Source organism: Myxocyprinus asiaticus, chromosome 3 (genome assembly GCF_019703515.2).
Source record: "Myxocyprinus asiaticus isolate MX2 ecotype Aquarium Trade chromosome 3, UBuf_Myxa_2, whole genome shotgun sequence".
In the NCBI taxonomy this organism is placed as follows: domain Eukaryota; kingdom Metazoa; phylum Chordata; class Actinopteri; order Cypriniformes; family Catostomidae; genus Myxocyprinus; species Myxocyprinus asiaticus.
The window spans coordinates 17158921-17175644 of NC_059346.1; the positions used below are offsets into that span (position 1 = coordinate 17158921).

The following is a 16724-nucleotide window of genomic DNA, read 5'->3' on the forward strand; positions in this document are numbered from 1 at the left end:
AATACAAAATCTCATTAATGCATGGTAAATCAAGGATGTATTTCCTATTTCCTATTGGAGCGCCAAGACTATAAATCCTTGAAAATCCTCTTAGCCTTAGCTTTTTGCTCTTGTAATGTGCTGTTGTCCAGCAATCTTGTAATGTAATATACAGCTCTAGAAAAAATTAAGAGATCAATGCAAATGTACTATTTATAGGTATGTGTTTGAGTAAAATAAACATTTTTGTTTTATTCTATAAAGTAATGACAACATTTCTCCCAAATTCCAAATAAAAATATTGTCATTTAGAGCATTTATTTGTAGAAAATGACAACTGGTCAAAATAACAAAAAAGATGCAGTGTTTTCTGACCTTGAATAATGCAATGAAAACAAGTTCATATTCATTTTTAAACAACACAATACTAATGTTTTACCTTAGGAAGAGTTCAGAAATCAGTATTTGGTGGAATAACCCTGATTTTCAATCACAGCTTTCATGCGTCATGGCATGCTCTCTACCAGTCTTTCACATTGCTGTTGAGTGACTTTATGCCACTCCAAGTGCAAAAATTCAAGCAGCTCGGCTTTGTTTGATGGCTTGTGGCCATCCATCTTCCTCTTGATCACATTCCAGAGGTTTTCAATGTGGTTCAGGTCTGGAGATTGCACTGGCCATGGCAGGGTCTTGATCTGGTGGTCCTCCATCCACACATTGATTGACCTGGCTGTGTGGCATGGAGCATTGTCCTGCTGTAAAGAACAATCCTCAGAGTTGGGGAACATTGTCAGAGCAGAAGGAAGCAAGTTTTGTTCCAGGATAACTTTGTACGTAGCTTGATTCATGCGCCCTTCACAAAGATGAATCTGCCTGATTCCAGCCTTCCTGAAGCACCCCCAGATCATCACTGATCCTCCACCTGGTCGTCTAACGGTTAGAAGGAGACCTGGAGAGGCCTTCAAGCCACAGTGTCTCGTACCCACTGTGAAATTTGGTGGAGGATGATCTAGGGGTGCTTCAGCAAGGCTGGAATCGGGCACATTCATACAAAATGTATATCTCCGATTTCATTTCCTTATTTTCTGAAAAGCATACTTTTGCGAACTCTTCCTAGGCCATTTGTCCGATTTGCTTGAATTTTGCACGCATCATCTAGGGACTGTCCGGACAAAAAAAATTTGGGGATTTTTGATTTGTCAGATCGTTTCGAAGATATAAGCTAATTAATTCTTTGGGCATGGCCCAAATATAGTTAATGGCCTGTATCTTGTGAATGCAAATTCCAAAGTTTATGACAAAGTTTCATCCAATTTTCACCAATACTGGGTGCTACAGCTAATAATTCCTTATAACTCTGCAACTGTTTTAATGAAAAATTTGAAAATTGGCATTCATCATTTCTGGGTCACCTGCTAACATATCCTTACAAAAATGATTTGACACATCAACAAAAATGGCCGCCAACAGCCAATGAATATTCAGCAGCTAATAACTTGTGTTGCGAATGGCTGATTGTTATGAAATTTACGTTGCACTTACAGGTGGCCAAAATTAGGCTGTATAACAAATTTGGCGAGAATCGACCACAATGTGGTGCTATAATGATCAATTTGCATTTTTGCTAATAACTTCTGAACCGCAAGGGCTAGAATGAAAAATTCAGTTTGGTCTGAATCCATCAGTGTTGCCAAATAATGTGGTCATGTGGACTTCATTTTGCTCACATGTCTTTCTTCTTCTTTGTCCTCTTCTTCTTCTATTTTCATTCTGTTGTCATTCCTATGAAATTCTAATTTTGCAACTGTGATAAAAATCTTTTTTTACAAAACAGCTGTGTCCACAGCATCCACATCTACTGTGTCCAATTTAATTATTTTGACCATGTCCTGTCCATACGTGCTTGGACCCGATGATTGCGGCTATATTTTATTTTATTAATTGTTAGTATATGCCAGGTGAACAAGTGTAAGGACAGCGAAACTGTTGCACTGTCTGATAGCAACTGCTTACGGAGTTAAACAGCACTCAAATCAAACACCATTTGAATGTGAAAGTCCATTCTCAACCTAAGCACAAACGCCAATCTTCACCACAATGGTAACCCCCAAATCTCCAGTCAAACATATACCAATATATCAACATTTCACATTAACAAATCTCCTCCTATTGTCATCTTGCTTAAAAATGCATTTGGTCACCCCATTCTGTTCTTAAGCAAAGCATGAAATGGAAATCCCCTGCCCAGTTTTATAAATGCTACAAAAAGCATTTATGTAGTCCCAACTCAAATGGATTAAGTAAATGTAATTTTTTACAAATTCAATTGGATAGAATGCAATGAAAAGTTGTGAACAAAATGTTGTAGAATTGTATTGCTTTGGTTCATTTTAAACATTCAAGTAAACTGAACAAATGAACAACAAATCCTTTTTTTGAGTGTGATATCTTGATTTTGTTCTGTCGCTAGTCAGCACATTTTGAAAGAAAATCTTCATCTATAGGTAGAGTGTTGTTGATGATGTTTTCCACTGCATACAGTATGTACCACAGGTCAGATAGACCTGTTAGTAGTAATGATTTTCAGAAAATATTGTTAATAACACTGGTGAAATCTTGCTTGTCCATTTTACATTGTAAAAAATGAGAACCTGTTATTATTACCTTAAGGAGCTATTTCTACCCCATCTAGGCGATAATTTAGATGTAACAACGTGAAGCATACTTTTAGATTAACATTTTTCTTCAGTCTATTATCTCCCAGAACAGTCAGTGTGTTTTAAGATGAGATCTTTCAAAAAAGGTAATTGGATAATGGCATTATGTTGACATTGGTCTTGGAACAGTCTTTTGCATCTAAGAGAGATCAAGTGATGGAAAAAAAAAAAATCTATCAGTGTTTGATCAACAGCAGATGGGGGCGTATTCGGGAACCTGTTTAAAAAACACTGTTTATTTTTGCAATTCCATTCAGTGTAACTATTGCTGCAGAAATTACACACTTCAGCTTTAAAGAATGATTTAGAGCCTAATGTTTTCTAAAGATGCTACAGAAACACACTGAACTCTGTACGAAAGGCATTGCACTGAATGATAATTACATTGAGGGGATTTTGTGTGAATAAAATATAATCACCATAAGATGGGCTAAATATCTGCCTGTTGGTACTGTATCTAAATATGATCATGGTGCTTTAATCCTGATTTAGTTTAGAGACATCAGTATCACCATTTCCAAACATTATATCAGACTGAATCAGTCCCTGTCTAAATTATCAATTGAACACGGTGACACAAAACAACCCAACAGATTACTGCTATTTATTGTTTTTATTTGGTGTTTTTAACTCACACCAGACTATATTCTTTATGTCCACAGACAGATAGAACATGTACTGATGAAGAGAAAATGGAAACAAAAGAATCTACCCAAATTGCAGGTCAAGGTGTGAGGAATTCATTTTTTCCATTTATCAAAGGTCAAGATAACAAAAGGAACACATTGAATTTTGTCTGGGGAAAAATATGGATGTAGATATAATGAATGTGATTTCCCATTTCAGAACTTTAAGTGAATTTGGGGTTAGGACAACTCAAAGAACAATCAAACAAACATGAAAATGCTAAAGATGAACTCACAGAACAAAACAGTCTGCAGCAAACAAGCCCAAAAGTTGAGAAAGAACAATATCAGCCTGATTTTATGAACAAATCGATGCGTGAGAAAGAGAAACCATTAGAGAACACAGTCCAAGAGCAGGAAGCCAGTGAAAAGAACAGCCAACTAGAGGAGGAATGGACTACACTGGAAAAACCGGAAACACACCATCAGGAGACAATGCTGCCAAAAGAACAACAGCAGCAGACAAATGGTAAGCATTGCAATAAAGAAGAACATATGTCTGTTATATTATATATTATTGCATAGGGTTAGTTGAACATTGATAGGGACAATTGTTTTATTTATTTTTTTATTTTTTATTTTTTATTTTTATTTTTATTTTTTACAATTTAATGGTCACTTTCTCTACCCCGCGATGTAGGCCCTATTTGCAAATAGATAGTTGAAAGGACATGTCAAGCAGTGACAGTAGTGTACAGCCGTGTGACATGTTTTACTTTTTCTAAAACTATTTTATCCAACATATTTTAAATTCCTATATATATTTATTACACATGCAGTTTTTATGTTTACATAATTTGAATATCTTGATCCCTCCCCCCAATGAGTATGCTTTACCACAGAGGGCCTTAGTTTGAGAAGGTCAGAGTTTGTAACTTTTTAACTGAGAACATAAATAAAACTTTAAATGAAATGTATTTGCATACCGCATTATATCTTTGAGGGAAGTTCTTGTAGTGGACGAGAGCAACATTTTTGGGGGGATTTTGTTGATCTGTAAATCTTGATTTCTACTGATTTAACCATAAAATATTTTAAAGACCCAGGACAATTTCAAGAGCAAGCAAGGGAAACATCACACATGAAGGTAAGTTTAAAAAAAATTATAAAAAGTTTTTGTTTTTTTTTAATTCTGGACATTTTGCATTTGTCACAAACATCTAAAACAGTTTTAATTTGAGTTCTGTAAATGAATTTCAGCACAACTACTCTGTGTGTGTCTGCAGGATGAAGGTAAATCAAAGGCAGTGAAACCAACTCTGGTGAAAAGGGATTCATGGCTGTCTAGTACAAGTGAGTTTATATCTTATAAGGGGCTCACAAAATAACTGTCTATATACTCAAACAAATTACATTGTTGCCTTTTATGGGTGATTATTGATCAGAAATGAACAATCAGAATGAAATACATTTTCAGAATTGTTTTTTGTTTCTTTTTCTTTTGATACCTTTTCCATGCTATTGATTTTTCCAGAAGAGGTCAAAGTTTTCATCCTTTTGACTGGACACACTAATAACACTCACATGGCTATCTCAAGAAACAATTTACGTCTCTGAGGGAAGCTGATACAGTGGACAAGAGTGACATTGTTTTGGTTTTCTGTCCTATCATCTCTCGAGCTGTAATTGATATTGAAGCAGCACTGAAGAAATTCAATGTACCCACAGGTTGATTTAGTTTATCATTACTGTATTTTAAATCAAGCTACAGTTTTTCTCAGGATTTCTGTCTCAAGATTGTACATTAATCTTCAGGACTTCAGACAAATTTGCCTTAAATACATGTGTCTACTTCCTTGAACAGTGTCTAAGCCAGCTGCTCTAGTGGTGCTACATCACACATTTGACCCAGAGAAAACTGTACGAGAAAGCAGCAGATTTGTCAACAGGGAGGACATACTGACAGTGGACTGTCTGTTCTATGAGGATACAGGATTACTGCAGTGTCTGAAGAATTCTGAAGCAATAAACAAAGTTGTGAACTGGTTAAAACAGCAGGTATGTAACAAAAATATATAATGATCATGGCTCTATAATGTATAATTTGAAAAAAGATTATTACATAAACTCACATAGTCATTTTTCTCTGCAGAGGAAGAAAATAGGTGTCAAAGTATGTCCACCTCAGAGTAGGTTGAAGTCACTTTTTGTCTTGAAATATAACCTATTTGTTAAACTAAAGTATTTTTGTTGATCTATTAATCTTGATATATACTATTTTATCACTACATTTTTACAGACATAAGGCAAAAGCCAACAAGGAATATATCAGAAATGCCTGATAAGGTAAGTTTGAAAAACGTCATGGTTACTTGTGTAACCTCCGTTCCCTGATGGAGGGAACGAGACGTTGTGTTGATGTAGTGACACTAGGGGGTCACTCTTGGGAGCCCGAGACACCTCTGATCTTTGATAAAAGGCCAATGAAAATTGGCGAGTGGTATTTGCATGCCACTCCCCCAGACATACGGGTATAAAAGGAACTGGTATGCAACTACTCATTCAGGTTTTATGATGAGGAGCCGAGACAAAGTCCCGGCCATTTCAGCGGGTAGTTCAGCCTTGTGGCAGGAGGGACACAACGTCTCGTTCCCTCCATCAGGAAATGGAGGTTACACAAGTAACCATGACGTTCCCTATCTGTCACTCACTCGACGTTGTGTCAATGTAGTGACATTTGGGGTCCCTATACAAAACGCTGCAGCTGGCTGAACTGTGTTACGTGAACTGGTGGTGAGTGACGGGCAGACAACTGTGTGCCTCATAGCCAGTGCACCAGGCCGACACGTAACCTCCCCCAACATAGTTATGAGTGTCGAATGGCCCTTTGGGGACAAGTCAAATACCCAAAAGATAGAGACAGGCTAGCCCAGTCATGGCCTCTTTTCCCCTTCTTTTTTTCCACTCCCTAAAAGAAAGGGGGAATATCCGACTGGGCCGACCAGGTCTAGCTGGGGGGTGTCCCTCCCAAGGGGAGGACACCGCGGAGACCACACCTCGCCCAGAGAGAAGGGGGATATTTAATTGGAAAATATGTCACATGGTCTTGCCGAGCTATGTCAGAAGTATGTCATGTGGGGAAGTCTCAAGGTAGGTCCTACCCAACAGGGGAGGACTTACTACAAACATGGAGACTGTGGCAGAGGGGCCTCTACCCAAGGAAGATGCAGTTTGCCAACAGGGAAACGAATTAGTGGAAAATATACATTGCACGGGGTTACCTACAGGGAACCGCCACATGCAGAACACCTACCCCAGAACAGGGCTTTTAGTTAGCACGTGTACTGGGCCGGCAGCAAGTCTCTCCAAACACTCAACTGCCACAGGGCTCGGAGGAAGTCAACCAAGGAACATAGTTTGTGAACACTACTGGAAGTTAATGGCACACGTCTTCAGCTCAGAGGCGGTGAAAGGCACAATGTGCAAGCGATACGCCTGGCCGGCTATCCTGGGCTTATCCGCTTGTATTGCGTGCCACTACCCGGGATGAAACCGGTTCCACCTGGAGGTTGTAGAACCTCGCAAGGTGTTGGGTGTTGCCAAGCCTGCTGCTCTGCAAATTTCTGTTAGAGAGGCACCTCTGGCCAGGGCCCAGGAGGCCGCTACACACCTGGTAGAATGGGCTCGTAGCCCTGCCGGGGGCGACACATCATGGGCGTGATATGTCATAGCTGTGGCATCAGTGAGCCAGTGGGCGATCCTCTGCTTGGAGACAGCACTTCCTTTCTGCTGTGCACCAAAGCATACAAAGCTCAGAGATCCTAAAGCTCTGCATGCGATCCAAATAGATGCGTAAAGCATGCACCAGACACAGCAATGACAGGGCTGGGTCTGCCTCCTCCTGGGGCATCACTCGCAGGTTCACCACCTGGTCCCTAAAAGGGGTCGTGGGAACCTTGGGCACATAGCCTGGTCGGGGTCTCAAGATCACGTGAGAGTAGCCCGGACCAAACTCCAGGCATGTTTCGCTGACAGAGAATGCTTGCAGGTCTCCTACCCTCTTGATGGAAGTGAGCGCAGTCAGGAGGGCAGTCTTCAAGGAGAGTGCCTTAAGCTCAGCTGACTGCAAAGGCTCAAAGGGAGCTCTCTGTAGACCCTGAAAAACTACCGAGAGGTCCCATGAGGGAACGAGGCATGGTCTGGAGGGATTCAGCCTCCTGGTGCCTCTCAGGAACCTGATGATCAGGTCATGCTTCCCTAAGGTCATACCGTCTGCTGTGTCATGATGTGCCGCCATAGCGGTTACATACACCTTCAAGGTGGAAGGGGACAGGCACCCTTCCCACCTCTCCTGCAGGAAGGAAAGCACCAATCCGACTGCGCATCTCTGGGGGTCTTCCCGTCAGGAAGAACACCACGTAGCGAACAGACGCCACTTAAAGGCATACAGGCGCCTCGCAGAGGGGGCCCTAGCCTGAGTGATCGTATCTATCACCACGGGTGGTAGACCGCTTTGGTCTTCCGCACCTGTCCAGGGGCCAGACATGAAAATTCCAGAGATCTGGTTGTGGGTGTCAGATGGTGCCCCATCCCTGAGAAAGAAGGTCCTTCCTCAGGGGAATTCGCCGGGGGGGGCTGTCGCGAGGAGCGTGAGGTCCGAGAACCACGTCTGGGTGGGTTCCTCGTCCTCCCTGGGTCTGTGAAAGTAGGCTTACTGGGGGAAACAGTCCAGGGGGCCAGCTGTGTGCCAGCGCATCTATACCGAGAGGTGCCTCAGTCAGGGCATACCAGAGCGGGCAGTGGGAGAATTCCTGGGAGGCGAACAGGTCTACCTGTGCCTGTCCGAATCGACTCCAGATCAGCTGGACCACATGAGTGTGGAGTCTCCACTCTCCCCTGAGGGTAACCTGCCGTGACAGCGCGTCCGCTGCAGTGTTGAGATCGCCCGGGATGTGAGTGGCTCGTAGCGACTTGAGGTGCTGCTGACTCAAGAGGAGGAGATGGCGGGCAAGTTGTGACATACAACGGAGCGCAGACTGCCTTGACGGTTGACATATGCTACCGTTGCCGCGTTGTCTGTCCGAGGTAACACGTGCTTGCCCTGGATCAAGAGCCGGAACCTCCGCAGGGTGAGCAGAATTGCCAGCAACTCGAGGCAGTTGATGTGCCAACGCAGCTGTGGGCCCATCCATAAGCCAGCGGCTGCGTGCCCATTGCAAACGGTGCCCCAGCCCGTTTTGGAGGTGTCTGTCATGACTGTGGTGACCTGCTGTAGGTGAACGTCTGCCCGTAGAAACGTGAGGTCAGTCCAAGGGCTGAAGAGACGGTGAAAGATCGGCGTGATGGCCACGCGATGTGTCCCGCGCTGGCATGCCCATCTCGAGACTCAAGTCTGAAGCCAGTGCCGAAGAGGTCTCATATGCATCAACCTGAGCGGAGTGGCCACTGCTGAGGATGCCATATGCCCCAGGAGCCTCTGAAAAAATTTCAGTGTTTTCTGTTTGAATACCTTCAAATAGGTCAGCACCGACTGTGTGCGCTCGTTCGTGAGATGCACCGTCAACGAGACTGAGTCCAACTCCAAACCGAGAAAAGAGATGCTCTGAACCAGGAGGTGCTTGCTCTTTTCCCAGTTGACCCGAAGCCCTAGTCGGCTGAGGTGCGAGAGCACCAGGTCCCTGTGTGCACACAACACATCCTGAGAGTGAGCTAGGATTATCCAACTGTTGGGATAGTTGAGGATGCGAATGCCCACTTCCCTTAGCGGGGCAAGGGCTGCCTCTGCAACCTTCGTGAATATGTGAGGGAACAAGGACAGACTGAAAGGGAGGACCTTGTAATGATACGCCCGACCCTCGAATGCAAACTGCAGGATGGGTGTGTGTCAAGGTAGAATCGAGACGTGGAAGTACGCGTCCTTCAGGTCTACCACCACAAACCAATCTTGATGCTGGACGCTCGCAAGAGTGTGTCTTTGCTTCAGCATCTAGGACGGGAGACTGTGTAAAACCCGGTTCAGTACTCGCAGGTCCAAGATTGGCCTCAACCCACCACCTTTTTTCAGAACTATGAAGTAGGGGCTGTAAAACCCTTTCTTCATCTCGGCCGGAGGGACAATCTCGTCCGACGTACCGGTGGGTGGGGCCTCGCGGCTGGGCAGAGCCTGAGGTGCCACACCATGTCTTGGCCATGCTGAGTTCAGGGACATCGAAGTACTTACCTGGCTCCTTGTGACCACCCCTGGAACAGCCTGGGATGGGGAGGAAGAGGCCTGATGACGAATATACAGTGCACCAGTGCAGAGGGGGGAGAAGCCGCTGAAATGCGCTGTCAGATCCAGCAGAGGTGAATAAACAGTCGTGGGAATTCAGCTCAGTGAGCGTGAACATTCGGCTCCAAAGAGAAAATCTGAATGAGTGGTTGCATACCAGCTCCTTTTATACCCGTATTTCCAGGGGAGTGGCATGCAAATACCACTTGCCAATTTTCATTGGCCTTTTATCAAAGACCAGAGGTGTCTTGGGCTCCCAAGAGTGACCCCTAGTGTCACTACATTGACACAACGTATAGGGAACTGAAGTTGTTACACATTTAAAATTCTGGGCATGTTGAATCTGGAAAACACCTCATACATTTGTTATCTGTGCACTGAATTTGACCCAAAAAATAAAAATAAAAATGCTGTGTGTGTGTCTGCAAGATGAAGGTAAATCAGAGGGAAAAAAGTTAAATGCATCATTTTACAAATAAAATACTGTTCACTAAATTATCTCACATTGCTTTTTTTTTTCTCTCTTTCTGCAGGGGGAGAAAACGGGTGTCAAAGTACAAGCAAGTCAAAGTAGGTCCCCGTTTCTCATTAAGTTCTACCTAAAATATTTAATATTATTCATGTACATGTAAATTAACCTTTTATTTCTGCTATAGGAGACAATAGGTTGTTTATATAGGATCTGCAGTAACACACTTCAAACTCTAAAACTGTCTCTTTTAATCAGACAAACTTGCAAGTCCACCCTCCCTCCACAAATGGCCAATTTGGACATTGGTAAGAAAAAAACACTTCTGCTCAATACTAAATATCAGAGTGTCAAATACTTCTGTAAAATAGAGCAAGTTTTTCTTTGGCATGAAGAACTAATGTAATTTAAAATATTAATTGTGTGTGGGGATCTTTAACTGTTACAAGCTTTAACATATTAAGCACTGTCAATGAACTAGCTTATATTATTTCAGACATTTTAAACAGATTGTGATGTGCAAGATATATTCACAATCCAAATATTTATCCAGTTTTGACTACTGGCTTATAGGAATAGTTCACCCAAAAATTAATATTCTCTCATCATTTACTCACCCTTATGCCATCCTGGATGTGTATGACTTTCTTCAGCAGAACACAAATGAAGATTTTAGAAGAATTTCTCAGCTCTTTTGGTCCATTCAATGCAGCTGAATGAATACCAAAATTTTAAAGCTCCAAAAATCACATAGGTCAGTTTAAATGTAATCCATATGACTCCAGTGGTTAAATCAAAAGTCTTCAGAAGTGATTTGATAGGTGTGGTTGAGAAACAGATCAATATGTTTACATTTTTACTTTAAATTCTCTTCCCTGCTCAGTCAACCTCCGCTTTAACTTTCACATTCTTCTTGTGTTTTTGGTGATTCACATTCTTCATGCATGCACTCCTCTACTGGGCAGGGAGGAGAATTTCTGGTAAAAATGGACTTAAATATTGATTGTTTCTTGCCCACACCTATCATATAGCTTCTGAAGACATTGATTTAACCACTGAAGTCATTTGGATTACTTTTATGCTGACCTATGTGATTTTTGGAGCGTCAAACTTTTGGCACCCATTCACTTGCATTACATGGACCTACAGAGCTGAAATAAAAGTAAAATCTTAATTTGTGTTCTGCAGAAGAAAGGAAGTCATGCACATCTGGGATGGCATGAGGGTGAGTAAATTATGACAGAATTTTCATTTTTGGGTGAACTATTCCTTTAACTGTTGAGCGGTCTCACATATGTCCACAGAGAGGTGTCAGTCTTATAAGCAGAAGAGCAAGTTATGAAGTTATGATTTTATTAAAGATTACAAGGGGGAAATATAAAATATATATATGCATGGATGAATCATTCACAATAAGACCAGTAACATGCATTAAGAAAATAAATAGGTTTGATTTCATGCCGACTTTAAATGTAAAATCCAGAAGACTAGGAAAAGTCTGAAACAATCTCAAGTGTTGTAGGTCCATGAGGATTTGTTTTTTGTTGGTAAATAAACTGGGTACTAAGACATTGGTGGCAGATCACATTTAAGTCAGTTGCCAGTGTTGGAATATTAATAACAACAGGAACACACCTTCAGCTGAGCTTTTCCTTAAAGAGAGACTTGGCAGAGACTAGTAAATAAAAAGTATAAACCAAATGAGTAAGTAATATTTTTCACAGGTTTAAACTTTAAAACAAAAAGAACCAATATCACATTCATTACTTAAGACCACAATGTCTTTGTTCTCAACAGTGGAATAAACCGAGTGCTTCAAATGACATTAGGTTAAAATTACTTTCTATAATTAAGTCTTATATAGTTGTGCTCAAATGTTTGCATACCCTTGGAGAATTGGTAATATATGTACCATATTAAAGAAAACACATTTCTTTTATTTCTTATGGGATTCATATTCAACTGTAGTTATAACAGAATGGCACAATCATAAAACAAAACATGGCAACAAAGAAAAAAATGAAATGACCCATGTTCAAAAGTCTGAATACCCTTAGTTCTTAATACTGTGTATTGCCCCCTTTAGCATCAATGACAGCGTGCAGTCTTTTGTAATAGTTGTCTACGAGGCCCCAAATTCTTGCAGGTGGTATAGTTGCCCATTCGTCTTGGCAAAATGCCTCCAGGTCATGCAAAGTCTTTGGTCATCTTGCATGAACCGCACGTTTGAGATCTCCCCAGAGTGGCTTGATGATATTAAGGTCAGGAGACTGTGATGGCCACTCCAGAACCTTCACCTTTTTCTGCTGTAACCACTGGAGGGTCTACTTGGCCTTGTGCTTAGGGTCGTTGTCATGCTGGAAAGTCCAAGAACATCCCATGCGCAGCTTTCGTGCAGAAGAATGCAACTTGACTGCCAGTATTTCTGATAACATGCTGCAATCATCTTGCCATTAATTTTCACAAGATTCCCAGTGCCTTTAGAGCTCACACAGCCCCCCAAAACATCAGTGAGCCACCACCATGCTTCACAGTGGGGATGGTATTCTTTTCACTATAGGCCGTGTTTTCCCCTCTCCAAACATAGCGCTTATAGTTGTGACCATAAAGCTCTATTTTGGTCTCGTCACTCCAAATTACAGTGTGCCAGAAGCTGTGAGGCATGTCAAGGTGTTGTCATTTGTGGCATTGGCGCAGTAAAGGTTTCTTTCTGGCAACTCGACCATGCAGCTCATTTTTGTTCAAGTATTATCGTATTGTGCTCTTTGAAACAACCACACCATCTTTTTCCAGAGCAGCCTGTATTTCTCCTGAGGTTACCTGTGGGTTTTTCTTTGTATCCCGAACAATTCTTCTGGCAGTTGTGGCTGAAATCTTTCTTGGTCTACCTGACCATGGCTTGGTATCAAGAGATCCCTGAATTTTCCACTTCTTCATAAGTGATTGAACAGTACCGACTGGCATTTTCAAGGCTTTGGATATCGTTTTATATCCTTTTCCATCTTTATAAAGTTCCATTGCCTTGTTACGCAGGTCTTTTGACAGTTTTTTTTCTGCTCCCCATGGCTCAGTATCTAGCCTGCTCAGTGCATCCACGTGAGAGCTAACAAACTCATTGACTATTTATACACAGACACTAATTGCAATTTAAAAAGCCACAGGTGTGGGAAATTAACCTTTAATTGCCATTTAAACCTGTGTGTGTCACCTTGTGTGTTTGTAACAAGGCCAAACATTCAAGGGTATGTAAACTTTTGATCAGGGATATTTGGGTGATTTCTGTTACCATTAGGATTTAAAAAGGAGCCAAACAACTATGTGATAATAAATGGCTTCATATGATCACTATCCTTAAATAAAAAACAGTTTTTTTGCATGATCAGTCATATTTTCTAAATCAATGCCAAAATTTCATGTTAATTTTATGGCTTTCAATATAAAGCATAATATATAACACTTGAATATAATACTATAATACATTTCTAAATATTTGTTATGTGTATGAATGTTTTTTAAATATGACATTTTCTGTTGCCTGTTATTCCACAAACCCAGAATTTATTCAATACTTTGCAAAAAAAAAAAAAAAAAAAAAAATTCTGTAACATGATACCAGACCTGTTCATACATTCATCAACATGTTTTACTGTACTTATGTGAGTTTTATGTCTTTGATCTGGTTTTATTTATTTATTCATTCTCCAGATGAGCATCAGATGGCATACATTTCTTCTTCATCCAGTCCAGTGAATTATTATATCATGGTAACTGAAGGCACTCATATGTCTCATGAGCACTTTATGAAAGCTTTATCTCAGCTTAAACAGACTCCACGTCTGAAGAAAGTTTCTGCTGAAGAGGAGAGTGATGTCATTCCGTTATTCTGTCCTGTTGAGTCACAAACTGACATAAATGCAGTTTTGAAAGACTTGTGCAAGACAACAGGTAAAGGAAGACAGGACATACTGTCAATACAATACAGTTAATTGATACAAAACTAACATGAAGGATGTGTTGATGGTTTATGGCCTTGTTTCTGGGAAAGTATTTCTTATAACATGTTTAAAACAAAAATAACTGGAAGAACAATTTTTAAAAAAAATGGAAAAACAAACAAGAATCATTTTATTCACTCTGCTCTTGAGTAAATGTGTTCATAAGCTTGGGACTGACCATGTGTGAAATACCACGAACTTCATTTCTATGTCTGTTGTCACACAAGATAATTGACAGTCTTCGTTGATATTTATTCAATAAGTTATCATATTTTAATGTTTTAATCTATTAGAATTTATTTATTTTATTTCTTCTCCACTACACGTAATTTTTTTGCCTGAATGCTGATCCATAAAATGAATGACAATGTCTTTCTCTTACTCTTCAGACAAGCCTGTGGTTCTTATTTTGCTCCATGACACACATTTTGTCCCAGTATTCAGTGGACTTGAGAACAAGCCAAATCTGATTGCCATGGACTGTGTTTTCTATAAGGGTGTAGGACTCTCTGTGACCTGCCAAAAGACCAAAAAAGCAGTTTCTGCAGTCTCAGACTGGCTAAGCTCTAAGATGACTTGATTTTTTTTAGTTAATTGTTATTGGATACTTTATATAAGAAGAGGATGTCAGAATAACAATACTGTGCTTTTGTAAAGTTTAAAGATCATTAAGGATGGGGAGCAGAATGACACTGAGAGTGGAAACACACTGCCATTCAGAAAGATCCTGTGACTCTGACATAGAAGGATTCATACATGGACTCTTTCTACAGTTGAGATGATGCAGTAAATTAGTCAACCTATATTAATTTTTTTTTCTTTTGTTAAATTGTAAAAGCGTTTCAGCAAGTGAGCAGGTGTCTGATTACACATTTTGAAACATGTAGAGTTGCATGAGCTCTAGATACCATTGCATGAAAGTGAATTATTAGTTTTAATCGATGCCGTGACAAAGAGCATACAACTATCATTAAGTCTTCAGACTTGCGACTCTCACTATCCTAGTTAGCTGTAGTTAGTTAATCAGCTTTCAAACTAATGTTCAGCTCTTTTGTTATGTTGTAGTATCATACAAAAGGCAAATATAATGAATTTGTTCTATTCAAGTAAAATTTTAAGAAATGATTATTAGTTTTTTGACATAAATATACAGTATGTATAATAATGTAGGATCAAAAATATGAAGAAAAAAAACTATTCTGATTGAACTATTCTGGTGATGGCATTTAATCGGGGCATAGATACCGTAGATAATCAAAACAAGCAAGTACAACTCACCCAATATTTATACCATGATCAATGGAAACATATAAATGCTTCACACTGCAACCCCTCCAATGTTCAAGCCAAATCTACGCCCTTATGTTTAATGTTTGATTATGTAATGAATAACAGAAAATATAACAGAAAAATTAATTATTAAAATCATAATGAAAATGAAAGTATTTCATCATAAAGCTTGTGATATACAAACATACGCCTTTTTAAAATGACACAAATATAAAATAATATACTGTTAAAATCATTTATGTGATGTGAAATATGAATAAAAATCATTAGGCCATGTACAATGTTTATGTGTCTCATATAACTCATTCTGTGTATCATGAACTGTATCTGTTACTACACCTCTCTAAATATTTGCCTGAAAACTAAATAATATAAAATATGACTGGTCATTACAAATATCAATAAATGTGGTGTTTAACTGTAAAATTGGTCTCCTTTTGATTTCATACATTTTAACACCAGATTATGTTGGTTTCCTCCATTTAGATGGTTGATAGCATAGAATTTTAGCATTTACTAAGAGCTGTTTGTCCAATGAGTTGTTTGACCTGTTTTACTAGTTTGTTCCACTTGTCCAAAAAACGTTAATATGATAATAATTGACCCTTTTGACACTCAGTATGAAAAATCTAAAATTCTCAGTTTTTAATTTTATGTAACTATTAAAAAACTAACATTAGCAAAGAAATAAAGACATAAGATTTTCCATGCTCGTGGGTAGCTAAGCATGAGAATTATAGGTAAAGTTTAGAATACTCCAATCAGTTTAAATGGAACATAATTTTCCACTGTCTTTTCTTGGTATAACGACACTTTTTGTGAGATGTCATGGGCCCAGAGTTCTTACGGTATGTATTGTATCTACTAAAAACAAGTTTTCAGCTAACGACCCTGCATCAGTGTGGAGTGGCATGAAACAACTTACGAATTACAGGACTCCTGCCCCCAACCCTGTGGTGGACCAACAACTGGCTGACGACCTGAATGTGTTCTACTGTAGATTTGAAAGGCCCAGTCTCACACCCCACACCCGCTCTGACCTTCACTTCACACAAACACCAACACCTCCTGCAACCCCCCTCCTCCCCGCTCCTGCTACTCAACCTGCACTTAAGATCTGTGAAGATGGCGTTTCACCTGCATGTCTTAGATCCTGTGCTACCCAGCTGGCCCCCATCTTCACACAGATCTTCAATAGATCACTGGAGCAGTGTGAAGTCCCATGCTGCTTCAAATGTTCCACTATCATCCCCATCCCAAAGAAACCAAAAATCACAGGACTTAATGACTACAGACCTGTCGCCCTGATGTCTGTGGTCATGAAGTAATTTGAGAGACTGGTGTTGGCCCACCTGAAGGACATCACTGGACCCTTTC

At 40.2% G+C, this 16724-nt stretch overlaps 1 protein-coding gene across 1 annotated transcript; it reads left to right on the plus strand.

Annotated features, from left to right (window-relative positions):
• Positions 1–3694: 3694 nt before the first annotated feature.
• LOC127417392 (uncharacterized) lies at positions 3695–15813 on the plus strand. Its single transcript, XM_051657421.1, has 11 exons — positions 3695–3851; positions 4423–4469; positions 4609–4675; positions 4901–5050; positions 5187–5380; positions 5475–5511; positions 5622–5668; positions 10127–10163; positions 10321–10370; positions 13768–14007; positions 14447–15813. The coding sequence occupies exons 1-10, from the start codon at positions 3695–3697 to the stop codon at positions 13810–13812; spliced, it is 831 nt and encodes a 276-aa protein (XP_051513381.1). The 3' UTR covers positions 13813–14007; positions 14447–15813.
• Positions 15814–16724: the final 911 nt, after the last annotated feature.